Source organism: Bombyx mandarina, chromosome 02 (genome assembly GCF_030267445.1).
Source record: "Bombyx mandarina strain Sakado chromosome 02, ASM3026744v2".
In the NCBI taxonomy this organism is placed as follows: domain Eukaryota; kingdom Metazoa; phylum Arthropoda; class Insecta; order Lepidoptera; family Bombycidae; genus Bombyx; species Bombyx mandarina.
The window spans coordinates 52,501-80,478 of NC_143209.1; the positions used below are offsets into that span (position 1 = coordinate 52,501).

A 27,978-nucleotide genomic window follows, 5' to 3' on the forward strand; every position below is an offset into this window, starting at 1 on the left:
GGAGCCCACACCGGCACACACCGGTGCGGTGCAATGATGCAGCGAGATGGTGGCAGTATCTCACACTCCCTTAGTAACCCAAAACGTACAAAACACAGTGAGACCTAAGCAATATTTTAAGAATATATGAAGCCGTCACGACTTCAAAGATAAGACACCTGGTGTGAACGATGCCCTCTGCGCCAGGGCTCAAATCCCGCGAACGGGCACCAATTTCTCCACGTGACACGATTTTCAGCAATAGGAGTCCACTGTCTCGCAACATTAGTGCTGGATGAGAGGGTTGTTGGCGGTGAGTCCTCGGGCATATGAGGGACGCGCTCACCTTCAACTCGTCGATAAGCTTCAGTTCAGTGCCAGCCCTAAACAGCCATTCGGGCGCTGTTTTCAGAACATCCTCCAGCTGCTTGCCACTTCTCGTAGCTTTGGAATACAGCGTCGTCAACTAAAAAATTATAATAAAAAAATACGTTTATTCTCAGGGAAGAGACAATAGGCCAGGCCAGCGCCCTGATCCAACATGTGCAGTGATTATTAGGTATAAAACCCAAGACCAAAAAATTTGACCAAAAGTCCAAGATCCCGGGGCCCCCAGACGTATTTTCTGACGAACGAAATGTGGCCGATTGCGTAGTGCTAGTATGTACTAAGAAGGCATGCCTACCAGCTACCCTGCTTAGACGGCCAATTTTCAGGTATCAGGTACTCAAGGTACATAAAATCATTACCTACTTCACGTATTTTCTGAAAGCTGCATTTTACATATATTTTAGGCAATATCCTTAAAAATAAGTCGCCAATACTCCCAGACACTTTCCGTCGGCCGAGTTGCTTTGCAGACGCTTTAAAGGGCCAATCATCCCCTAAATTCAACTTAATACCTCTGTGGGTAAGAGCGCGAGGGCATTACACGACTCTACAAAAAAAATTTCGTTCTTTGTCCTAAAGTTTATACTATTATTTTCCAGTTAGTTATGCACAAAAACGAAAAGAAAATACATTTTTTCGGTATAAAGTTTGCTTTTGTGATAGTTATAATAATAATACTCATTTTTCAATTTTTTCATAAATTTTAATTGATTTTAATATTTTTAAAAAGACCGCGCGGTGAGAGTGGGGTATTAACGTTTACACTGTGCCGCTAGATGGCACCCGAGTGATAAACAACCATCAGGTGTTATTTACAAGCCCAGAATAACTTAAAATGTCGTCACGAAAGTGTAAATACGATGCTGATGCATTTTGTTTTATATGTGGTCAATTTATTAAAGTTCGAGACGTGAAATATGAACTAAAGACATCTCACGTTCTCTGTGAAGCCTATGAAGCATATTTTGACTGTCCTGTACGGAATCAAGATAAGCCTTGGGCTCCACATGTTGCTTGTAGTTATTGTAAAAGGTGTTTGGAAGATAAGCAATTTTTATTTAATTAAGCGATGAATCCAAAATAATAGACATATTAATTTTTATTTTTATATTTTTAGGTTGGTATCGAGGTGAGAAAAGGTCTAAGCAGTAGTTTCTGGATTTTTAGGAAATAATAAAGCTGAAAACTACGAAAAGTTGGTTGAGGATATGCTTACAAATTTTAAGGCCATGGGCTGCAGGATGTCATTAAAAGTACATATGCTGCATGCTCATTTGGATAAATTTAAAAACAATATGGGAGCCTATTCCGAAGAGCAAGGAGAACGTTTCCATCAGGACATCATGAATTTTGAACAACGCTATCAAGGCCAATACAATGAAAACATGATGGGCGACTATATTAGGGGTTTATTGAGAGAAACTAGCTATGAACATAAAAGAAAAAGTAAAAGTGTGCACTTTTAAGTTATTTTCCACTTTTCTGTAAGCTAATTTGATAGTAAAACTTAATAAAAATAATAAACATTTTTATTTCAATAGTTTTATTTTCAATCAAAAATTAAAATCCGAGATTTTTAAAAATTTCGTTCAATCAGTCTTCTAAGCACAAAAGCAAAGTTTTTCATGCCATATATTTTTTTTCCGTCTTATTACGACCTAAAGTACCGAAATTTAATGCTTTGCAATCAAAGTCAAATTTCATGTTGACCCGTGTTATCCACGCGCATGAGACTGAGTGAGAAATGTATTAGGATATATTGACTTCTCTGTCTCTCTATCTCTCTCTTACAGTTGAATCATATCAATTAATTATTATAATTAAAAAAAATCAGTTAAAAATTAAATTATCAGGTAAATAATTAGTCAAATTACATATGGGAATAGGCTCTATTTTTATATTTGTAATGTAGTGTTTTTTTTTTTTTCGTATAAAAAAAAATTATTACTCTTATAGGCAGACGAGCACACGGCCCACCTGATGGTGAGTGGTTACCGTCGCCCATGGACTTCAGCAATGCCAGAGGCAGAGCCAAGCCGCTGCCTAATTATACATAATTTTATATAAAAAAAATTTTTACCCGGAAGGATAATATTCAAGAATAATGGTAGTCAAATGAGCATTTTTTACAAATTAATTTTTAACGTCTGGGGGCCCCCGGATACTCTACAATGTTATATGACTTTTTCATCCCTTATTAGTAGAACTTCTATTTTACTTTCTCTACTGCTTCCCATAATTCTCATTAGTGACAGAGGAGATAACATCGTTCCGCCCTAAATTCCGGTGGGCAACGGTTTGGTTTTTGTCCCTGGCATTGCTAACGTCCATGGGTGTATGTTGTGCATCTGCTTACTAGAGCTTCTACTGAACTCTGTAGGGCAAGCCACTATGCCACTGTCACAACGGTGATACTTCATCCATGTGTATGCATTTTAGGAGTAAATATCTGTACCAACCATATAACCAAACTGTACACATGGCACTACTAATATTTCTGTTAAATAGCATTATTAAGATATCTTACACAATTTTTGACATAATTTTGGTATCTTCTGACCAGCCAGAATACATCCCGTGGTCCAACGTCCAAGCCCAGATCCTTGGATATAGCCATGTACGCCTGACGACGTTGTAACTAAAATGTACAAAGATTTATTACCTTAAGTTACGGCATAGTAAAGGTAGCATCCGAGGGTCTGTACTTGCGCCTCCAATGTGAGAGATGCAAGCACAGACAATGATACTTTTAGAAGTGTAATGAATTAAAGCCATCTCTTCTCCCTTAATGTATCCTAGGTCTTTGTTTTATTTAATTTTGCTTGCCTAGATGGGTGGACCACGGTGGACCACCAGTTCACGGCTCACCTGGTGTTCTGTGCTTACTGCAAACAACGTAAATGCTGCCAACCATTGAGAAATGAGTTCTAACTTAGACTTAGAACTCATGTCCCAAATTGGGCGGCGACATTAATGTGGTTGATGTCTATGGACTCCGGTGACCAGTGAGCTCGGCCTCCCATCTAAGCAATAACATTTAAAAAGACTTGTTGAAGCAGCTGTTATAAGATATTCTCACGTCAGTGTTCAGCATTTACAGTACAACAGCTGTCTCACCCTTCAAGCCACATCTCATAACTGCTTCACAACAGAAAGAGACAGGGCGGTTGTATCTGCCTGTGTAGGTTCACAAGTTACCCTGCCACTAGTAATCGTGCAAATTAATATTATATTTCTGATTACACTATGTTTTTCCTTCACCATGGACATAATTTGTGAGCATTTGGTAATTATTATATTTTTTAATAATTATCACAATGAGCATTGGGTGCTTTGCTAACTAATTAAAAGAGTTCAGTGCTCTTTAAAGCCCATACTACCACCACACTGCTCTATATAGATGTAAGTGTATGGTCCACCTATTTTATATGAGGCCAAAAATTAAGTATAGCGATATAACATATATAATGCAATATCTGCAGCAACTTGCTTTTGCCCTGGCATTACGTGCTTATAAGCAATGGTGACTTCCCACCACCACCACGATGAGCACTATTCATTCAAGAGACTAGAGATCTCACTTACAATCATCATGCGTTATGCCAGAATTATGCAAGGTTATGGGGGATGGCTAATAAATATTCAATAACACTAACCTTCATATTGCCTAGCCCCTTCACATACAGCACAGGATATCGGAGATAGTGGTCTGTTAGTTCCTTCCAAAACTGAGGGTCCACCTCGCCGTTCTTCTTTGAATTTATTTCGTTCCATTTCTCTGACATTTTTAACTAGAATGAAATAATTACCTATGATTAATTTAGCTATAGTTTATATTATATTTTGTGTGATTGCCAATTTCAAAACTATTAAGTTTAATCTTGTTTACATTCATTATTGTATAACAAACCAATTAATATATTGTAAAATAAAGACTGTGTATAGTGGAAACATCTCACTATGATCAATGGATTTCAAGTAACCTAAACTTAGCAATAGTATAGTGGGCCGAGGACTCAGAAAGCATTCAATATTATCTCATGAAAGCATTTATTTTATTCCATAGATAACGAATGTAGAAATATAGTTCATACAAGTGACCTTACATCCTTTTTTTTATAGCTTAGATGGGTGGATGAGGTCAGTGGGCGGTGACCTTATCCACCCATCTAAGCCTATGAAAATCTACAATGTAAAGTCTACCACCCATCTTGAGACATGAGTTCAAAGTTTCAGTTTTTACAGTAAAACAGCTTCCCTGCCCTTTAAACCGAAACACATTATACGATCAGTGTGAACTCACAAGAAGTCCTACGATCAGTAATAAAAATTATAAAATTCATCACAGTGTAGGTAGATAAGTGTTATCAAATGAAAACATGTTCATAAAAGTGCAGAAGAGACATAGGGTTGGATCAGACTGCACCACAAGAAGGGTCAGTCTATTTGGTAAAATGATTGGTATTTAAGGTTTGGATGTACTTATATTGTCTCAAGTGTGTGTGTATGTTGTGTGTTGTGTGCAGCTGTGCCCATAACACAGCAGAAGATCTCATATTGGGGCCAGTGAAAGTTCAGTGTTTCACATTCTTATTTCATCAATATTGTAAGATATGTCCAGCAGCTAAATGACCCACCTGATTTTGAGTGGTTAATGGTATCGACAGAAAAACAATGTCCTAACCTAGCTGCAATAACTAAATTTAATCGTGTATTAATCTTGGCTACTTATTCAATGTATCAGGATAAACCGTTATTTAAAATATTTAATGATATTTATTGGGCTCTCTTAAGTATTTGTACTTAATTGTGTTTAGAATTTTCCTGTTGTCAAAGTTCATGTTTCTGTCTTTGTATTGAAAATGACTCATAATCATGGTCTGTTTTAAAGTTTGCCATGTTTTTTTTTCTTTAAATATTTACAATTTTACTCAGTTAAATCATTAATTTGGACTTGTCAATTTCCAACACACGCCAAGTGTCAGTTCGGTCTTTGGATTAGTCAGTGATGCCATATCTTGTAGTAAAAAAAGTGTGTGTGTCCGCTCCGACGCACGACTGGAGTTTACTGGATATAAATATAAATTTGTGTCAGTTGAATACAGTAAAATATGGAAGTTACGTATTCTAGTGAGAATGATCCGGGAGTTGCGGAACACGTGGATGCGGTAATTAAGTAAGTCTATATAATTCACTTTTACAATTAATATATAAGTTGTCCATTCACTGATAGAAGGAATTGTTTATATTTAATAAGCTTTATTAATAAATGATTTGTAGCGGGTTATATTCGGGTATCAACCCACTAACAGTTGATACGTTCAGGAATCGAACCCGAACGGCGTCCGGCCACAAGCAAAACGATGTCGGTAAATTAAACGAAACAATACGAGAAATAGTTCTATATTACGATAACACGATACACTACAGATTATTAACAAATTAACGAGACACAAAACAAACGACTAACAAATATATGAAAATACAATAATGAGAGAAACGCGCGATCAGTACGAGGCTTTGTGGCGGACTGCCGGCGCAGCAGCCCGGCGTCACCTGCGATAACGCGGCCGCGCGTTGGCTCCTGATTGGCGCGCGCACGCATCACCATCAGCCAATCAGGCGCATAACGCATTTCGTGTGACATGCTATACTCTCTAGTACGATTTTGGTCCCCATAATTTTCATACCCCGGGCCTATATATGTAAATCGATTCTTAAGGAGTAAACTCCAAAAAGTTTCTAATACTGAACCTAAAAATCAGAGAAATTAAAAGTTCATTTTTTAAAGCAATTCCTGTTCTAATTATAATTGTTTCAAATTGTAAATCATCATTATTATTGGAGTTTACTCCTTAAGAATCGATTTACATATATAGGCCCGGGGTATGAAAATTATGGGGACCAAAATCGTACTAGCATGTCACACGAAATGCGTTATGCGCCTGATTGGCTCCTGATTGCGTGATGCGTGCGCGCGCCAATCAGGAGCCAACGCGCGGCCGCGTTATCGCAGGTGACGCCGGGCTGCTGCGCCGGCAGTCCGCCACAAAGCCTCGTACTGATCGCGCGTTTCTCTCATTATTGTATTTTCATATATTTGTTAGTCGTTTGTTTTGTGTCTCGTTAATTTGTTAATAATCTGTAGTGTATCGTGTTGTCGTAATATAGAACTATTTCTCGTATTGTTTCGTTTAATTTTTTATATCCAGTAAACTCCAGTCGTGCGTCGGAGCGGACACACACACTTTTTTATATTGTTTTATTCATTTACTGTCAGTCTTTTTATATTTTTTCTATACATGTGTATAATAATTTGTTTTGACGTGACGTCTTATAATTCGTTGAAGCCGGCTGCACGCACGAAAAAACATGACTCATGCGGCGTTGCCTCGCTCTGAGGCATTCCATTTAAGGCTTTAAATGCAAGCGAGAGCGCGTAACGAGCGATAAAGAGGCACAATCAGCCTCCGCGTTCGGCAGCGTTCGACATCTCTCTCTTACTTGAGTGAGCGATGCATCCGCGTGGACAGCTGCTATACAATAATACATTTACATGTTTACGTCAAGTATGAATTTCAGTGAAAATTGAATGTGACTATAGCATTGACATGACTTTCATTGATGACTTTCATAAAAATTGACATAATTGTATTTATGCATACAAATAAATGTAACTTGATCAATTCAATAGTGATTTCCATTTACCTCCTTCTCTATATCCATACAAAATATTTATCAAACAAATAAAATTAAAATTTTCTTTTGAAAAATGAAACCATTCCCTCAGTATTTTCTTATGACGTTTCACGTTCAACTATCGTCAGTAAGCCGACTTTACAGACAACCGGTTTTTTTTTACATTGTAAAATACACTTAATAAACTTCTACCATGGACTTTACAGAAGAATTTAACACACCGTAATTACTATATATAGTTACAGGGAACTACCAGGTAATATAAACATTATTTGGGCCCACAAGATAATTTATTTGTTATTGTGGCATAAAATAAAAAAAAAACACGTGGCACTCGGGGACTGCCACGGTAAAGCTATTGCATAGCATTTTTTATCAACTTATGCCATTATAATTAGACAATAATACTTTAATATTAAAACATTAATAAAATTAGACCACGCTATATTTACAAACATTAACTGTCCCCTTCACACTCATAAGTTAGACCGCGCGAGAGAGATATGGGCAGACTTTTCATGATGCGCATGCAGTGCGACGTCACGCCGCGCGCTTATTCACAAATACTACACAAGTGCAACGTGTGAATATGTTGGACACGAGCTACATGGTAGGCGGAGTGGGGGGTGTTAGGTTTTGTTTTCGTTACGGAAGTTTCCGCGCGGGTACCACCACTCTGCCTATTTCTACCGTGAAGCAGTAATGCGTTTCGGTTTGAAGGGCGGGGCAGCCGTTGTAACTATACTTGAGACCTTAGAACTTGTCTCGGGGTGGGTGGCGCATTTACATTGTGGATGTTTATGGGCTCCAGTAACCACTTAACACCAGGTGGGCTGTGAGCTCGTCCACCCCTCTAGGCAATAAAAAATAAAATAAAATAATATAATTTCTTGATTCGGTCGCCGCGCTCAAAGCCCCCGATAAAAGCTATGCAATAGGTTAAAAACACACTAAACACAAATTTATTTCCGTGTATTAAACTTTGTAATAAGTATGGTTTTACTTATAACTTTGTATAAGTTAGTTAGTTAGCGAGTGCCTTTGTATATTCACAACATGAATCAAAACTAATATAACACAATCGAGTACTATTTCACTTCATTTTTATACTGCCAGCTGTTGTATTAAAGCTGGAGGCGATATCACGTTAAATCATCGGTCGAATTCACAATCACATCGGAATAAGGGAAATCTTAGCTAATTTCTACTCTACATCTAAATGCGTGTTGCATTTCAACATTTGTTATTGTGCACTATATTGATAAAATTAAAACTTTCACAAAAGAAAGAGAAGGAAAGTCGCCGAGTCAGATTAAGTTGTTTTTGTAATCAATTGCAAAGCTATGTAAATTTGGTGACAAAATGAGAATAACGGTATGGTACAATGGAGCTGGTCTGGCAGAAATAAAACATAATAATAATGATAAAAAAGAAAGTAACAATAACCTTGCAACATGAAGTTTTTAAATGAACAAATACCAATATTTTAAATTTTACTTGCTGGATGGTAGTTTTTCAAAAATTGGTATCATTATGAACTATCAATAAATGAACTTTAAATTTGTAATTAATACTATTTTGTTTTTTGTTATTCAAATCGTATCCCAAATTACACTACATAAAAAATTAAAATTATTTGCCTACATTTTCGAATTTCAAAGTAAATACTAATGCTATTCACATATTTGGTCAATATTCGAGATATTGAAGTAACATCCGTTTTACGAAAGATATAAAGGAACTAGTACAGGTCATAGATACTACCTATTCTTGATAGTAATATTTGCTCTTTACAATTTCCGGAAATCTTTATCGTCTATAAATAAACAGATGTTTAGGTATATTACTTGTAACGAATAGCAGGCACATAAAATTTACTATATCCTTGCAAAATTTTCAAGTGCGTTATCCTAAGAATTGGGGCTCTTGAGGCGTTGATGAAAAAGTCGACCATTCAGTCAGGACAAATGGTTGTCATAGTTAATAGCTATAATGAAATTAAATTCTTACTGGTGGTAGGATCTCTTGTGAGTCCGCACGGGTGGGTACCACCACCCTGCCTATTTCTGCCGTGAAGCAGTAATGCGTTTCGGTTTGAAGGGTGGGGCAGCCGTTGTAACTATACTTGAGACCTTAGAACTTGTATCTCAAGGTGGGTGGCGCATTTACGTTGTGAATGTCTATGGGCTCCAGTAACCACTTAACACCAGGTGGGCTGTGAGCTCGTCCACTCATCTAAGCAATAAATAAATAAATAAAATAGTGGTGGTAGGACCTCTTGTGAGTCCGCACGGGTGGGTACCACCACCTTGCCTATTTCTGCCGTGAAGTAGTAATGCGTTTCGGTTTGAGGGGTGAGGCAGCCGTTGTAACTATACTTGAGACCTTAGAACTTATGTCTCAATGTGGGTGGTGCATTTACGTTGTGGATGTCTATGGGCTCCAGTAACTACTTAACACAAGGTGGGCTGTGAGATCGTCCACCCAAGTAGTAATATAAAAAAAAAAGTATCAACTTTTAACAAATACATTTCATTACATGGTATACATTCCAAAACATTTTCATTTAATTATCTCCAATAGAACAACTCTGTACTTAATCTAGATATTAAGTATTTCAGTGACTAGTGATTGCTTTGTGAGTAGAGTAGAAACTACAAAGTGACCTCGACTACTAAACTATGAAGCCCCGGTGCGATTCCCGGTGGATTTTTTTTTAATGTTTTTTGTGTTCAAGGTCTAAGTATGTATATACCTGCTATATCTTTCCGGCAGTAGGCTGTGTCCTTTACATTCCGATGTCCATGAATGAAGGTGACTACTTACCATTAGGTGGGCCATAAGCTCGTCTGCCTACAAAGGCAATGAAAAAAAGCCTTACAACGATAAAAATTCTAGTTGTTGAATGTTCACTACTACCAATACCATTTATATTATAGCTTCCAATTACTACTTAAATTTTATAATATTAAATAGCTCCATAAAACACACAATTCACCAAAGGAATTAAAAAATATACGATCACTACCAATTGAATTCTAGCCATACTAAGTATACCTATTCTGCAGAAATACTAAGTATACGTACCTATTCCTAAATATAGCATACCCTGAGCTCTTTTACGCGCAGGTGTTTCCGGTTTTGTGTGTAGTTGTACACGTGATCACTCACTTAGAAAACAAAAGCGTATAATGTTGTAAAAACTATAACTATTAGGTAACTTTAAACTACTAACAAAGGTAATTCACAATATTTGATACCATTTTTACCACACCGGCACACTTAAAAATAAAAATATTCGTATTGTCACAGACGTCGTCACAACACAGCTCTTATGAGTACTTTGTCGTAGATTAGGGGCGCCACTCTTTTTATACCAGGAGCTAAGAGTGGGGATGGAGAAGAGATGAAGACTATTGTTCTCTCTCTCGCTCTTCTTTCTCTCGACGACACAATTAGTTCATTATTTACTAATACTCAACGTGTATAAGATTTAACAAATGAGCTGATTAATTTATTATGATGCTATTTGAGTTCAAGCGACGGGCAAGCCGCCGTCATATATTAAATCGCTGTTTCTAAATTCATGTATGACAGAGTACCGAATTAAACTTAGCATCAAGAATAATCCTTGAAACTGAATAAATAAAATTACTAATTATTAATTATTCTAAATACCAAATATAAATTTTTAACAAAAATAAACGATCTTCATTTCTACAAGCCTTTGTTGGATTTTACAGCACAGTGGCACCTTACACTAGTGCAGTGGTCGGCAGCCTGCATCCCTTTGACCACAGAACACTATTACTTCTAGCGAAGAAGAACAACAGCTTCATAGTAAAAAAATGCCTACACCAACGCTCCAGTTAATGCCATCGGTACTAACGTATGGCGCGAGAATTTAAAATGGTATGCAAGTAGAGAATTTAATTAAGGAATAATTTCATGTAGAGAAATAAAACAAGGATTGTACATGGGTAACAATTTTATTAAGCTACCATAATTAAAAACAAAAAGTCTTAATGTATATTCTTATTAACAATTAAAGTATTTATATTATATACAGCACTGCGCGTGGCGGCAGAATAATTTTAAAGGATATAAAGTTTACATTTAGATTAGATTTTAGATTTAAAATTAGAATTAAGTTTTTTACTGTAATAAATTAATGAGAAAATCTACGTTATTTGTAAAAGGCTTACCACAGTGTAATTGACTGTTTCATATAAAAGATTTAGTGTGGTAAAATTATGGTGTCGTTATTTATTAACAATAAATATATATAAATTACATACTTGATGACTTTTTTACTTATTTTATAATAATTCAGTATATTTAAACGTAGAGAAACTTTTAATATAAAATATCCTTGAAAGGGACGTCATTGAAAAGTAACTAATTAGATGAAGTTACATAGTAACTGAACACGGGTGTTATATGACTTATAAACATGAAAATCTATCATTTATTGATGATTAATGACTCCTAAACTCGAAACATACTAATTTTAGTTTCTTGTAGAATTAGAAAAGGTATTATCTGACAATAAAGTATTGTTTTAAATTTACAAATGTGTTGAGCATAAATGTTTTGTAAATAATCTGACATCAATCTGAGATAACTGCAATTGTTTTACCACTAGGACTGCAATTAATAGTTAAGTTGCAATATAAGTTAATTGCAATAAAATTAATGCATTTTTTATAATTTAATGAAATGGTTGAATATTTAATCGATTTACACTTTACATACATCATCACTTAATATTAAACGTTTTTCAATATATTTATTTTTCTCTTCCATGATTTTTGGACGCTTCTTCCATAAATTCATCATTTTTTATTTTACAAAATCTTTTTAAACATATAGCAATTGTACTTTTTATAATTGTTTCAATATTGACTGCGTAATGTTCTTCACATACCTTTAGTCAATCTTTGTCCAAATTTTCAGTTAATAAAGTATATAAATTCATTTTAATTTTTTCTGTGTGACTGTGATCTTTTAGATAATTGTTTACCAAATTTGCAGCCTTTTCAACCATTTTACAAAAACTGTACTGAATGTAATTTAAACTACATTTAACATCGTCATATTCTTTGAACAATGTAAACAAATGACATACCTAAGTGTTCTGGTCTGCTAGCATAATACTTTTACAAAGAGTACAATTGAGTGCCATCTTTTTTACAATAAATCCGCAAAGATAAGCACATGCTTGCATTTCACCAGAACACTGAGGAGGCATATCTCCTAGCTCTTTGTTACTTTCACATAAAATATGAATTGGATCAACAAAATAACCTACTAATAATCTATAACAACAGTTTGATTTGAGTCGTCTATTATCAAGGGAGGCAATCTGTGCATTTGGACAAAAAAATGTTATTGATATGTCAATACAGATTGATTTGAATATAATCGTCTCCTTCAAAGAATACGGTTCAAAACCTGCATTAAATAAAGGTTAATACTTAACCTGTTATTTATCTAAGATGTCGTTCAGAAGAGTTTTGTGACTGCCAATGGAATACAAAGTCAATAATTAGTTTTTCTGATTTACCAATAATTGTCCAAAAGTCACATTGCCGGCTTTGATAATAGTCGACTCATTTCTTATAAATGCTTAAGGCTAACACTTTATCATCCAGTGTCCATCTCCATCCAGCTAATTTTCTTGGAACGTTGTTCAGTTGGCATTGTAATAGTAAATAAAATGAACTACTTAATTTGCTTTTTAATAATTCATTAGTAGGTTCATTTGATGTTAGTACACTTAATATAGATCTTTTGGATTTTTTAACACCTTTAAACTTTCTTCAGAGCCTCATTATTTCAGATAGGTTTTTCTGCATCTCTTATGCAGCTTTTGCTTTTTAGGTGTAAGTTCAGTGAACTTTTTCACATCCAAGTCCTTCAAAATACCTTTGCTTATTGATGGTTCCTGGAAAATATACAAAAATAATTAAATCACAAATTTCAAATTTAAATAAAACATTTAGAAAATTAATTCCTTTAAAGTAAATTTTTGGTAACTTTAATACTTTCGATCTATGTATTCTATGTAGGTTTACATGTTATTATTATTATTTTGGAAAAAAATATTTTCTTAAAAGTGATGTTTATTTCTTTTTCACAATTTGAAATTCAAGTACTATGTCAAGATAACCAATGTGATATAACTACATCAGAATAAATTAATTATCTACATCCCCCAAGTGTATCCTAACATATCTACCTATTCTATATAGGATAAGTGAATATGTTTTACTTGGGAGAAGACTTTCTTCAATATGAAAAGGATACAAATCAATATTTTTTTGATTTGTTATGGAATATTATCACGAGATAAGAAGTTTAATGCCCGTAACTGTTTTATAATTTTTTGAGTAATATTTTTATGATTATAAAGTAAACTATGTAAATACTCACTTGGATGTCATGACTTGCTTTAGATGGACTACACTGTTCGTCTCTTAATTGGGAAAGTATACTTTGAGCTTCAGATGGAAGTCTTTTCCTGTTGCTGCTGGTAAATGAAGAATCATCAAAATGATTGCCACATAGCATCCTATGCTGTGCGTTCAACTTTTCTAACAATTCATTGGATGTCCAATCACCATCAGAAAACAAAATTTAGCCCTAAAAAAATAATGCTTTCATTGTACACAGGTATAAAGTATGAAGCTGTTCTACTTTAAATTAAAAAACAAAGTTCTAAGCAATCTTCAAAATAATATTAAGTAAGTACACTTTTTGCATAATTCAAGTCGGAATTGTGCAAAAAGTGAGAACTTGTAAAATCAGGAGGACGTTTATCTAAAATTAATCCAAATATTAATGTTTGATCTACTTACCTCATAGACCGATGCTTGGACGGAAGAGGAAACCTATGGAAGGTTAAGGAAAATATTCTTTTGATGTAATGCCGCATTTTGAGCATTTTACACTTCCTTTCCCTACCATGTTTTAGAAAAGTACAACAGCCTAAATGTCGCGGAAAGAATCAATCAATCGCGGTAGTTTGTAAATCTTAAGTTTAAAAAAAATCCAAAATGTCGCGACAGTCGCTTTTTTTTAAAGTGATTTTATGACCAGGTAACTAAGACTTTTAAGTTATGTCTTATAATGTATATTCTTTTTTTGTGAAAAATGATAATATGGACTGAAATAAAATTCATCCCAGTTGATTAATGTCTCAAATTAATCATCTTCATTTCATTTCACTCCATAATATCATTTTTCATAAAAATATGAATATAAATTAAAATATAAGACATGATTTAAAGGTCTTAGTTACCTGGACATAAAATCCCTTAAAAAAATTTATCGCTGATTGCTTCTTTTGTAGAGCGCTTACTCATTTTCGCAGATATTGCCAGTGTTGGCATTGGCCGCTAAGAAAGCTGACGGACTGTGCCTTTGACTCCTCGGCTCGGCTAACGTAGCTTTTCCGTGAAATGCTCAATTCTGGCGCGGAATATTAATTATTACCTCGCCTTGTAACGAGTAAACATTTTTGAACCACAAGGCTATAAAAATACCTATATGAGAAAAAAAGCCCTTTGTATACATTTAAATTGTGTGTTTTCTATTGTCTACTATAAGTTTTGGTTGACAAGGTGGCCGACCGCTGCCCTATACGAATTAATGTTATCAAAAACGAATTTGGAATTTTCTCTTATTTACTGAAGAGTTCCCTTGTATCATCATCGAAGATCTTCATCAGAACATCACTAAATTAGAATTAGACCGCCTCCAAAGTACTGCGATGTTCAATCTTTCGATGTTTTTTTACCATTTTATATCATCAACATTTAACAAAATAAGAATATCATACATGTAGTCGAAGTCAGTTAACTAAGTATTGCTAGGATCACTCAAAAAATCCTGATCACATCTTGATAAAATTGAAATACGACCTCATGAGACCATCACCACCTTTCAAAGCAGAATCATAAAAATCGGTTCACCTAGAAAAAGTACTGAGGTAATCGATATCCGAACAAAAACAGTTTCACTGTAAAAAATTGCGCCAAGTCCACGTTTATAAAACTCATCTCAATAACATTTGCACTTTACAAAAAAAGAAGACTTCAATAGCTTTCATTCTCTACAAAAATATGTGAAATACAAAAAAATACCAAGAAACCGTCATAAAGATGAAAAAATTAAAAAAAATTTGTTGAAAATTTAAAAATAAAAAAATAAAAATTTTATCGTGCTTGGCGCGCGTCATTGAGTACCCCAAAATTTTCAGGATAAATGAACATCCTTTCAATGTTTAGAAATTTATAAGTAGGTCAACCTATGAAATGCATAAATGTAATTAATGAATTATTATTTCATAATAAGTTTTACAAAAGTTAAGTAAAATCGACATCTCATACGTATGTTATTTGAATTTTTTTCATTTCCCACTCATCTTTTATGATTTGAACTAAACACCCTCTCGTGTTCGCTTATACAAATACAAACTACTTACGAGTCGATACGTATGTATACGTTGGCTTCAAAACATTTGAAAAAATTCTCAAAGATGTTTTTCAAAGGGTAGAAAAGAATATTAAAGTTTCAGCTGAATCTAAAGGGGTCGGACGCAAAAGTGGTCGATTTGGCATATAATAGCCCATAGGTATATAGTGAGAGCTGTTGAAAATTACCATAGTTCTGTCTCAATTTCTCATAAAACGCTAACAAGAGCGAAAAAGACAACCTGGGTAACTTTTTCAGCTTTCACTGTATATTAAAGCAAAATGGTTTTTTTCTCGGGTTGAAATTCTTCCGAAAAATTTTGGGGTACTCAATGACGCGCGCCAAGCACGATAAAATTTTTATTTTTTTATTTTTAAATTTTCAACAATTTTTTTTTAATTTTTTCATCTTTATGACGGTTTCTTGGTATTTTTTTGTATTTCACATATTTTTGTAGAGAATGAAAGCTATTGAAGTCTTCTTTTTTTGTAAAGTGCAAATGTTATTGAGATGAGTTTTATAAACGTGGACTTGGCGCAATTTTTTACAGTGAAACTGTTTTTGTTCGGATTTCATATCTTTTTGTTAAGTATTATTTTTTGCTCATTTATTACTTAATAAAAATAAATTATAAATAGTCACTCAGCTTAAAAGCTAATGAAACGCTCAATTAATTAGTGTTTTAATGTTAGGTGCCCGACTGGCATGAGACTCTCGGGTTGTCAGTTCCGGTATCGACCGGGGACGCGTGTATTCCGCTTCAAAGTCTGGCGCGCACTAATTGGGGGTGCGAATGATGCAACAGATGCGCGGGCGCGGGTAGCGCGGGGTGGGTCGTCGCGGCACGGACCTGAGTCACATTCTCTTTGGCTGCTGTTGCCCCGCGAAACGGAACGCTGCGTTACATACTCCCCCTCCAAGTTGGGAACGCGTCCCGAGTCCAACTTGGGACTGTTAGTCTGAAGACGCGGCCTTCCTCTCTGCCTCTTTGGCATAATTGGATCCGTACTTGAATTTGACGGAGAGTGGGTTAAATCCGCGGTGTGATACTTGCCGATGACATTGTTTGACAAGTCTGCTATGAAGTACGTTGTAGGACTAACTATCTTTACTACGCGATACGGGCCATCCCGTCGTGGCATGAACTTACGTGTTACACCCCTAGACGCATAAGCAAGCCATAACGAAGGAAATACTCTTCCAGTAGGACTCGGGAGCAAGCCACGGCGGTGGCATCAACAAGTGCGTAGAGTTCTACCCATCTTGTAGCTACATCCTCTACCAGGAGTACCCATCGCTCCCCTGCTCTCCTTCTGGCAGTGGCCCGAACAAATCGATTGCGAGAACCTCTCCTCGCTGTTGAAGCACAGGAGTGAGCCTATACGGCGGTACCGATATAGGCGGATGATCACCGGTATCAATGTGGTGCTCGGCGTAAAGGGTTGGGGCTCCCCCCACCCTAAAGATGTCTCCATTCTCCTGCAATAAATGTGATAGCTGCTGCCGTTCATCGGAGCCAAGCATAGAACCCTTATCATCACGCAGGAAGTCAGCAGTAGAAGCAAACATGCATGGCTTAGGGCACTCATATTCAATTGGATAGGTAACCCGTTTTCCTGAAAAATGCCAAGTGGATGAAGCAAAGTCAAGCACAATACCTGCTGCCACCAAAAAATCCATGCCAAGCAAAGTTTCATTATTTTGAGCATCTGGAAAAACAGTAAATTCAAGGGTTACTGACCTTTCGGGACTTACCCTTACTTCAAGAGTAGTGAGCAAAACTCGGCGGGTGCGCGCGGAACCGTCTGCAAGCCTCACCCGACGCCTGGTTTCCTCACACGGATGGTTATGCTTTAACAGCAATTCATAAAGCAACGCTACTCTTAGCTCCCGTATCCAACAAAGCATTACCTCGTATACCTAACATTTGAACACTTAAAATTGGTCTTAACCTAACCTGGTGCTCAGTAGAGTTACTCTGGGCAACACTTTTCACATTAGAATTAATTGTCGAAAAATGTCCGACGTTTTCCATGGTCACCCTATTTTCGTTCATCATGGTCACCCTATCGCGGCCACTTGGTACCTCGGAATAACTATGTTTTGGTTCGGTACCACTCGAGTAACGCATCAGGGGCCTATTCCTAGAACTAATATTATTGTTTATATTATGATTAAGTCTAGAATAATTTTGAAGTCTAACCTTGTTATCAGTACCGAAAAAGCGCGGAGGAAGAATCGCCTTAAAATCGGTAGGATAATAATTATTTTCATTATCAACAAAACATTGTTTACGATTATTAATATAAATGGACGACTTTACGGTGTTTGAAGTGCAAGCTGTATGCAACGAGCTGTCGCGATGAATAGAGTTCACTGAACTTGACAGCTGTGTATTTACTTTACCAATAGGTAAATCGGATGTGACTGATCGGGTCCGTGCAGCGTCGACGGCGCGGCGTAATAACTTGCGTTACACTTTGTACACTGAGACCGAGTAACACCTTTGGTACCACACCCGTAACGCGAGGATACAGCTTGCGTATTTTCGTTGTCGAATTTCGTTTTTGACGCTAATTTTAAACACTCATCACGAATATGTCCGTACTTTTTGCAATAAACACAGAACAGTCTTTTAACAATCGACGTAGATGATACATTATCAGTGTTCGTGTAGCGAGGCGCGGGGACTCGAACGGTGCTCGGCGCAGCGCTGTCGTCGCGTGGCGGGCCGCCAGCGGCGCCCGAGTTGAATATTTTCCGCGGCGTCATCCGCGCCGAAGTCGAAGCACCGGCGGGAACTTCGCCTACGGTACTACCCGATGAACGTGGCGTCGCTCGCTGAGGATGATGAATAAATTCAGGCGGACTGGTCTCGTAGATGGAGTCCTCGATATGGCGCGTTTTCTTTAATAACGTGTCGTATGAAGTTACTTCGTCTCTTCTTAATCTTTTACGAACACGACGGTGTAGAAGGCCGTAAAGCATATCAATTTGAACTTTCTCACTAAGGTCACCAGGTGGGAGTCGAGCTAGTAGGGCTCGTGCTCTGGCAACGAAGATCTCCGTCTTCTCTCTTTGTCCTTGCGACATTTTGAAGAGCTCTAAGTAGACTCGATGGGGCGGTCTGCAATCACCGAAAGCGCTTCGTAACGATGATAAAGCGTCGTCCCAGGAAGTGATGCTAGCTTTAACGCCTTGCCACCACACGGCTGCATTTCCGGTTAGTAACATCGGGAGTCCTCGTAACGCGATGGCGTGTCCTACGTCAGCACAATCTTTGTATGATTCGACCGCGTCAAGGAAACCGTCGAGTGAGTCGCCGGGCGCTCCGCTGAACCGCGCCGTGCATGACGCGAAGTTCCCAGAATGGTGAGCGGGCGTCGAGGAAGGCGGCGATGTCGGCTCCGACGTCGGTGTTGCTGATGATTCGAGTTGAGTTTTATGCTCAAAAACTCGGTCGAGTAGGCGTTCGAATGCTGCCATTTGACTTTCTTGTAATGACGCCATGTTGTTTGCGGTAAATGTTGGCGTCGGTCCCGCGGTTGAACCAATTTCTTCTTCAACGTCTTGAAAATCGGATTGACGCCGTGACTGACGACGAGTACGTGTCGTAATTACGTAGATTCACTCCGAAATACTAGTTAAAGGGCCCGCGCTTGGGCTGCCAGTTTAATGTTAGGTGCCCGACTGGCATGAGACTCGGGTTGTCAGTTCTGGTATCGACCGGGGACGCGTGTATTTCGCTTCAAAGTCTGGCGCGCACTAATTGCCATAATTGGGGGTGCGAATGATGCAACAGATGCGCGGGCGCGGGTAGCGCGGGATGGGTCGTCGGGCACGGACCTGAGTCACATTCCCTTTGGCTGCTGTTGCCCCGCGAAACGGAACGCTGCGTTACAGTGTAATAATAATCAACATCAACTTTTACAAATTTAAACCGAATTAAATTTTGTTTCAAATGTGAAGGGTAGATGACGCTGTTCTTAATTATTTCAGAATTTAAAATTAAAATCTGAAAGCCTTGAAACATCAATCCGCATAAATGTAATTTAAAAACTACAGTAAGAGGCTTAAATAAAAAGCTGAACTTAACTCAGCCTTAATTAGAATTTTCATCGGAATTCAGTAGTAAAGTTCAAGTTATTTTGATGAAATCAAAACCGAAATATTCATAGCATCTTAAACAATCACCTACGAATAAATATTAGTTATTATATTATTTATTATTCGTAGACAATCACAACGGTTTTATAGTTTTGGGAAGGGATTTTTTGTAACGCCATCTCGTAAAGTATTTCGGTATTACATTACAAAACAAAATTGTTTCTCCAACAGTAACAACAGTACTTGCTTCGGCAGTACTTAAACTAAAATACTAACAGTAACAACATTAACGTTATTTAATGTATAAACCGTTCAATAAGAACTGCAAACTATCCCCTTGAAGCTACAGTTTATGTAGGAATAATGACTTTTTGGCGGGAACGCGAGGTGTGAAGTTGTGTGATTTGTTTTAATTTGTCTATTTAGTGTTTTATTCGGGTTTAAATGTGTAATAATACTGGTTTATTAACTGTTTAATATCTGTGAAAGTGCACAAACGTGGGAAAATGAAACAAAGCCGCTGTACGTAACTTCTCGGTTTCCTCCAAAAAGTCCACTGAGATCTTAGTAAATGACCACCACCATTTTACTGAGATTATATTTCATTCCATATCATCTCATCTCATTTCATTTCATCCCTTTTGATTAATGTCTCAAATTAATCATCTTCATTTCATTTCACTCCATAATATCACATTTCATTTCACTCCATAATATCATTTTTCATAAAAATATGAATATAAATTAAAATAAGACATGACTTAAAGGTCTCAGTTACCAGGTCATAAAATCCATTACAAATAGGAATAATTCCAGCGCACCCTGGCGGCCGTAGATTACCATTCTCGAATATTTATAGTCTGTGGCATGTCACTTTTTACATCGAAAAAAGTCAGGATCGAAATTTTTGAGCGAGCCATAGTTTGTGGTGATAAAATTAATAATTTCAAGTAGATTAATTGTTGTAATTGATATAACTAGTTAATATCAGTAAAATAAAGTTGTGAGTGATTGATATAATATACAATTTAGGAACCAGAAGTACCGTAGAATTAAATAAAATTTCGCAACCTCAAAAAACTGTTCTGCTCACAGTAAACATAGTCGGTAGTCTGGCGCTCCGTTTACAACGGGATTTTTGAACGGAACTTGGCGCCAGATTCTACCGAATCTGTGGATAAATAAACCATCGAATTGAGAAGTTCTTACTTTTTTTTAAGTCGGATAATAATAACAATAATTGCATTAAAGTGACCTTTTTATTATTGTGCATAACGTGCATTACACCTATTTTAATACTACTACACCGGCGGTCATAGAGAGAGTATCACACCCAGATTACTGTATCCAACTATTGATCAGAAGTAACGGGTATCTGTCGATTATTGCTACTACCCTCTTATCTCTCAGGGATGTGTGTTTGGCGATCAACAATATTTTCATAAAATAATATAAGTAGGAGTCGTGTCGGAGCACGTATTAAGCAACATTCATTTTCGTGTCACACTCGACCGTTGAAAAATTAAAATATGACAAAAATAATTTACGCCATTGATTGAGGAGTTTGACTGGTGGTGACATCTATTGGCCACGCAGAGAAGCCCGGGAACGCGACATCTATCGGCCGACGCGAACCGGCACGCTTCACTCAAATGTTTCATCAAGCTCTCTTCATGTGAATACTTGTTTTCTCTTGTATTCAATGTCAACTCATTATCTATATATGAAGCAAAAACTTTGTATCCCTTTTTACGAAAATTGGAGTTACAGAGTTACGGAGGAGTATGAAATTTTCCACACTTATAGAGAATATAGAGAAAAGGTGCACAATGCTAATATTTTTTTTAAATAATGCATAAAAGAGACATTAAATCAATAAAGAACACATTACACACACTATATACCATGTGTAATCTTTGTGGGGGTGAGAATTAATAATGTAAATTTTACATGCCCAGCGAAGCGGACGGGTACAGCTAGTAATTAATAACAATGGTTACTTAGCGTCAGTTCTTTTAACTAAGTACATTATTCACTTTCATTGATTGGTTATTTTTTATTTTGTCTTATTATTTTCTCCAGGGAGGGTAGGCGGTACTGAGACGCGGTAACAACATAGACCGTAAAAAAGTTATTTAAAAATATAATTTAAAGTGAATTTAGTGATAAAAAATCGTACAAGTGACAAATAAACTAGTGAATATGACTATATAGTGAAGACAAGGTCCCAAGTTAACGAATAATACACAAAATACTTTAAAAAAAAAAAAGTGTGTGTGTCCGCTCCGACGCACGACTGGAGTTTACTCCTCAAGAACGATTATAAAATAAATAAATAGATAAGGGAATACGGGTATAAATGAATGCATTTTTGATGATACTTAGATTATGCACGGTAGATTTTTATTCTATTAATTATACAATAAATTTTTTGACATACATAAGGAAGCCATGAAAAAATATAAACAATAATAATTTAATATAATAGAATGTTGAGCAAGATTGATTTTATTCACTATTTACATCACCTTGCGGTGTATTTATTCCAGGAACAATATCAACATCATTGAATACTGAGACGATCGGTTTGTGGTAACTAAAATACGATACATGGACGTCGGACGATATATGTGTAATAAATCGCGAAAACATCGCATCAATAGTGGTATCATATCTAGTTGTTCCCAGTGTTCTTCCAGAAATTAAATCTAAGTTTAATTCGTCTTTAAGGAATTGTATCAACCGGAAACCATCTTCTTTATTAAAGTCAATATTAAAATCTCCACCAAGTATAAGCGGAAGTTCATGATAGCGTTTTCTTAATAGTTTCGAACCCCCTTCTGTGTATACTAGCAATGCTTCGTGGAGAAAATCTATTATATCAGTAACATTCGTATTGACCGAAATATAAACAGTCACCATAATAATTTCTCTACCGCTGGATGTAGTGTATCTTGCGGCGCATATATCTCCTACAGCAGATTTAGTTAGACTTGTGTGCTGGGGACCTCTTCTCAATTGAGTATCACTATTGACCGCACACTCCCGCTGTGAATCGTCAGTATTATGATAAATGCAGACCCCTCCTCCACGCTTTATGTTTGGTCGCCTATATTGTGTGATGAGATTAAAATTTCCAACTTCAACCTGTTCGTTGTTAGAAAGCCAAGTTTCTGATAACATTAAAACATGTGATTTTCGTATTATGTTGCCACGAAGATCACATGCATGTGCCCGGAGACTTTGGCAGTTTAGAGAAAAAACAATGATATTCCCTTCATTAATCTTTTCGAGTATAACTCGATCGATTGTATTAAGATGGACAGTAGAAAGCCGAGTAAACTCGTTTCGTAACAAAAGCATCGCTTGATTTTCACGTCTGCCATGGTGAAAACGTTGATCTTCACTAGATACAATGTAAAGTCCTTGTTGACTCGTAACCCTAGATAAAGCTACGTAAACTAAAGACTGTGAGTGAGCTTTGCTGTACTTGTAAACTATTTCATCAAAAGTTCCACCTTGAGATTTATGAATGGTTAAGGAGCAAGCTGGTTTTAACGGAAAATGATTTCTTTTGACATGAATTGATTTGTTCCGGTTGAGAGGAATTGTTGCAGTTCTACGATTGATAGGAACCGCTGTATTATCAATTCCTTTTGAATTCGCATATCCAGCTGTTTTTGCTCGAGCTTTAACACCGACGCCGTTAGGAAAATGAAGCCAAACTCTTAAAATTCTATCATCAACACCTAATTCAACATGGATCAATTTGCCTACCGCTCCATTGGCTAATCCGTCAGCAACATCAATATTGGTCGTTATCATGTAGGGTTTATCTGGAGCAAAAATAATTTCATAAGGTAATCCTCCCGTGTCAATTGTACTAAGTTTGTACAACTTTTCTCTAGCAACTCTTTGCTTTTCGCGATCATTTTCACACCCCAAAAATTCATCATCAGCAACTGAATTTGATATTTCATCAGATGAACTCAACACTTTCAAGTTGTACGCATCAACTGAATGGTTGTCATTAAATAATCGAATTCCTCCAGGACAACGTTGCTCCGCTTCCCCTTCTGAACAAAATCTTGATTCAATTAGTTGCAACTGGTCTTCATCTAATTGATTTCCATTACCAATTTTTGTCAATAATGAAGAAAATTGAGCATTTTCTTGGCGCATAACTTCTGTCAACTCGTAAAAACTAATTCCTCTCCATAACTGCTGACCATCAATCCGTTGAATTTTTTTTTAATTCAAATCTATTAAAATTTACTTTCTATTTTTTAGTTAGATTTTCTATAAAAGCGTATTTTGTTAGTTTAATAAACTACTATTTTTTGTTTCCAAATTGGTGTGGCTCTAACTGGAGGCAATTGTCTCAAATCACCAATAAAAATAATATGTAATCCACCGAAAGAGGTATCATAATTTCCGGTTATTTCTTTCAACCTCAAATCTATACGTTCTAACATTTCTGCTCCTATCATACTGACTTCATCAATAAGTATCATCTTTACATACTTGAATAAACATCTGTACAAGCCCTTGACTTCGTTAGATAAAGGTATTTGAAAACTGGATAGAGTAATTTTGAAAGCGGTGTGAACAGTTGTACCTCCAATAGCAACCGCAGCTTTTCCAGTGGATGCACATACAAGATAAGCATTGCAGTAGCCATCTGTATCTGTGAATCTATTACAAATTTCCATAATCAGTTTGATGAGAAAAGTTTTCCCACATCCAGCAGGACCAGTCAAAAATAGTTGTAACGGCATTGGGTTTTTTGAAGTCAATAACCATATTATGTGTTGAGCCAGCTCGAATTGCTTCTCGTTAGTTCTTCTCATGAGCTCAAGAAACTCTGGAGTCTCCATGAGGTTGTCTTTTTTTTTCCATATCGCTCCGAGTTTATTCATTGAAGCTGATACTAAATCATCGTTAATAACCGAGTTTGGATCTTGAAGAAACTGTTGGTATGGATCTAGAATTTCTTGGACATTAGCCCTGTTCTGGTCATCGTTATTTGCCTGCACATCGTTGAGCTCCGTCTCTTCCCGACATAATTGTGCACAAATTTCCATTGTTTTTGCGATATCTAAATTAGATTCAAATTCTTTTCGTCTCTCCATTATGAGATCTTCATTTTCATCATAGATGCGCAAAAACTTCATATCACTCAAAACATCAGTTTCTTCAATTCTGAAAGGCATATGTAGCGTAACCATTTCCCTCTTGTATTCTGTTAACTCTTTCCCCATATCATAATTTCGGAATCTTATAACTTGTGGGACTTTTCGTTCTTTAACATTTCCGGCAGCATTGACAGTATATCGCGAAACAAACTGAGCTAGAGTGATATCATTAATTATAGCAGGTCTTTTCTCGTACTTGTCGAACCAATTTTCCTTCCATACATTTGTATCATCATCTTCAAGTTGCGCTAATTCTTTTAATGTTTTTCGAATTCTTTCTCGCTGTTGTGGCCAGTATGTTGGAATATATTCAATAGCTACTGACGCTTTAGACATGGGTTCACGCAAAAGAAACCACGCTGCTTCCTGGCTTGACATTTCAATTGTATTCAGCGCGTTGACGCTAAGTTTCTTTGTAGCAGCAATAATGTCGAAGTCAGGATTATCATTCATAATTTCGACGAGTTTTTGTTGTAAGTTACTGATTCCTCTGTTAGTCTTATTTATGTAGTCGACAACGTACTGAGCACATGAATATTCTTCGGTGATAAATTGGAAGTCCATATTAGACCCAACCACGTTCAAAATAAAAGGATTAAAACAATTATGCCATTTTTCTGAAGGTCTCCGTTTTAAAAATACTCGAGGCCGAGTTATCCCAGCTCGTAAAATGTTAACGTAGTCATCATCTGATATTATGCAATTGTCTTGATAAAAATGTTCAATATTTTCGTAGTCATTACTTTCTAAGTTTTGTCGTATATTTTTATACCGCGATTTAAGTCTTTGTAACTCTGGATTCTCCTTGTCTAGCGGGATGAGAATAGTAGTTTGGCGAATAGGCATAAAAGGTGCTTCAAAACGACATTGCCGATTATTTGTACGAGTGTTTTTATAACACGTGAAGGTGTGTTTATGAGTTTGAAGTTTGATGTGACCGGAAGCTTCAGATGAATCCACTGAAATAAGCGAATTAATTAATGCAATCGCTTCTTCGTAGTCGTTCCCCAATGCATCTTTTGGTGAATTATCTAACCATAATAGTATATGGGCGTGTGGGCTACCTCTATGTTGAAATTCAATCCGCTTGAAATAATGACTCACTCGATATTTACCAAATGGACTCAACTTCTTTGACTGCAATATAAGCATGATTACATTAATCAATTTATTGAAATATATTGCGCAGGTGACGGCATCATCATTAATCAGAGTTGTCTTTTGAAAATAATTCAACACTTCAATTTGCTCATCGGTTAACTCTTCTCCCTGATTTTTCAATTTGTGTAAAATCCTTAGAAGGTTTGGCCATCCAATTTCATTCGCGCTTATGGTCAAAAACATAGTTGGCCTACCCAACTGGCGCATCATTGCAAAAAGATCTCGCTTTCGCGCAGACCAATAAGTTGCAGAATTAGGGATTGACTTCATAAAAGCTAAATTTGTTTCCAAACAGGCATTTATGTAATCATCAGATAATACGCGTTCTTTACTTATATTGGTATCCTTACCGATGTGTTTGAATCCAATCTTCAGAGCACTGCAAACTCTTAAGCGCATTATTTTCATTGCCGTGTAAAGAAGCTTATTAGGAAGTACTCCTCTCCTGTCTGAACGACGTAATTCACTTGTTGCCATCATGAATGGCGTTACATTGGCTTCTTCTCGAAATACACGAAATTCCCCAAGGTAAATGGCTGGAAATGATAATTCCTCTGCATATGTGTCAAATAACAAACTCTCTGGAACTTTATTTTCACCTGGAGCAATTTGTAAAAATTTATCCTCACTCCACATGAGAGTTTGCTGTTGCGCAGTCAGACTTTCATCAATCACAATATGTTCACTTAAATCATCGATGTGTATTCGTTTTTCTATGGAGTCAGAATCCACAGAGTGAGTGTGATTTGCTGTTTCAGAGGATGGAAGCTCTTGCACATCATCTTGTCTACTCGATCCTCCTGTATCCGTGTAATCAATTATGACTTTCTCACCATTGGATGTAAACCAAGCATCATCCACTTTAATTTGGAAGTGCTTATACAGAGGTGTTTCAATTAAATACGTCAACCATTTTTTAATGACAATACCTTTAACCAATCCGTGAAGGTAACTTGTTTTATGAATAAGTTTCTTCTTAATATGAACATTAATACAATAGTCTTCTTCATTTCCATCAAGCGGCCTTGGTAAAAGTTTTATCATATTATCAACCGAGACAGGCACATTAATTATTTGGCCAGTTATAGCAAATTGACCATTGAAATGGCGTAATCTACGTATTTGCATAAACGGAAGCCTTGGTGAAATAAGTCTCTCAGCAATAATATCCAATTCCGGCAAATCCACTGGTCTTTGTGGATATTTAAAACCATTATACGTAGCTAAAAAGGGAATATTGCCTTTTAAGATACTGGCTCTGCAAGTTTTGCACATCATGACTTGAGTGACATCCGTAAAATTCTGAAAAATATCATATAATTAGAGTTGGTAAGATATTAGATAATTGTAAATTATAAGGGACTACTTTACCGTAATTCGTTTAAGTAAGATTTCTTCATCTGCTGATCCACATTTAAGATCTTCTAAAAACCATAAACGATCACAAACATTACAGGCGTGACCAAAGGAATTCTGTAGGATCTTTTTTTTAAATAGCTTATGTGCTGATTTATGAGTTTGATAGCTACGGTATGGCAGGCTAGAATTTGGCTCCGATGTTGACTCTTCAGACATGTTGATATTGTCTTCATTTTCAATGAATTCATTCTCGGCTGGTTGTAAAATTTCCATTTCATTAGTTAGCAAACGAGGAGTCAGTATAGGTTGGCTGGGAAGCTGACAAATCTCATCAAAATTAAGGTTTCTGGTTTGATTTGGTTTCCTTTTTGGAGTTTACTCCTTAAGAATCGATTTACATATATAGGCCCGGGGTATGAAAATTATGGGGACCAAAATCGTACTAGAGAGTATAGCATGTCACACGAAATGCGTTATGCGCCTGATTGGCCATGGTGATGCGTGCGCGCGCCAATCAGGAGCCAACGCGCGGCCGCGTTATCGCAGGTGACGCCGGGCTGCTGCGCCGGCAGTCCGCCACAAAGCCTCGTACTGATCGCGCGTTTCTCTC

At 36.6% G+C, this 27,978-nt stretch overlaps 2 protein-coding genes and 2 long non-coding RNA genes across 4 annotated transcripts in view; 2 read left to right on the forward strand and 2 right to left on the reverse strand.

Annotated features, from left to right (window-relative positions):
• Window positions 1-27,978, reverse strand: part of LOC114250277 (uncharacterized) — a 50,716-nt gene that overhangs the window by 15,693 nt on the left and 7,045 nt on the right. Inside the window, exons 4-6 of the mRNA XM_089734481.1 lie at window positions 4,026-4,160; window positions 2,897-3,007; window positions 326-445 (exon numbers count right to left, since the gene is read on the reverse strand). Coding sequence (XP_089590607.1) covers window positions 326-445; window positions 2,897-3,007; window positions 4,026-4,160 — 366 coding nt within the window. The remainder of the gene's footprint in view (window positions 1-325; window positions 446-2,896; window positions 3,008-4,025; window positions 4,161-27,978) is intronic.
• On the forward strand, window positions 1,205-1,907 carry LOC114241515 (uncharacterized). Its single transcript, XR_016324534.1, has 2 exons — window positions 1,205-1,401; window positions 1,487-1,907. It is a non-coding gene; the product is annotated as an uncharacterized LOC114241515 (long non-coding RNA).
• Window positions 10,002-11,365, forward strand: LOC149503345 (uncharacterized). The gene is made up of 2 exons (XR_016324533.1): window positions 10,002-10,307; window positions 10,812-11,365. It is a non-coding gene; the product is annotated as an uncharacterized LOC149503345 (long non-coding RNA).
• Window positions 11,039-27,517, reverse strand: LOC149503346 (uncharacterized). The gene is made up of 3 exons (XM_089734465.1): window positions 13,929-27,517; window positions 13,504-13,713; window positions 11,039-13,015 (listed from the first exon to the last, which is right to left on the reverse strand). The coding sequence occupies exon 1, from the start codon at window positions 27,285-27,287 to the stop codon at window positions 23,976-23,978; it is 3,312 nt and encodes a 1,103-aa protein (XP_089590591.1). The 5' UTR covers window positions 27,288-27,517; the 3' UTR covers window positions 11,039-13,015; window positions 13,504-13,713; window positions 13,929-23,975.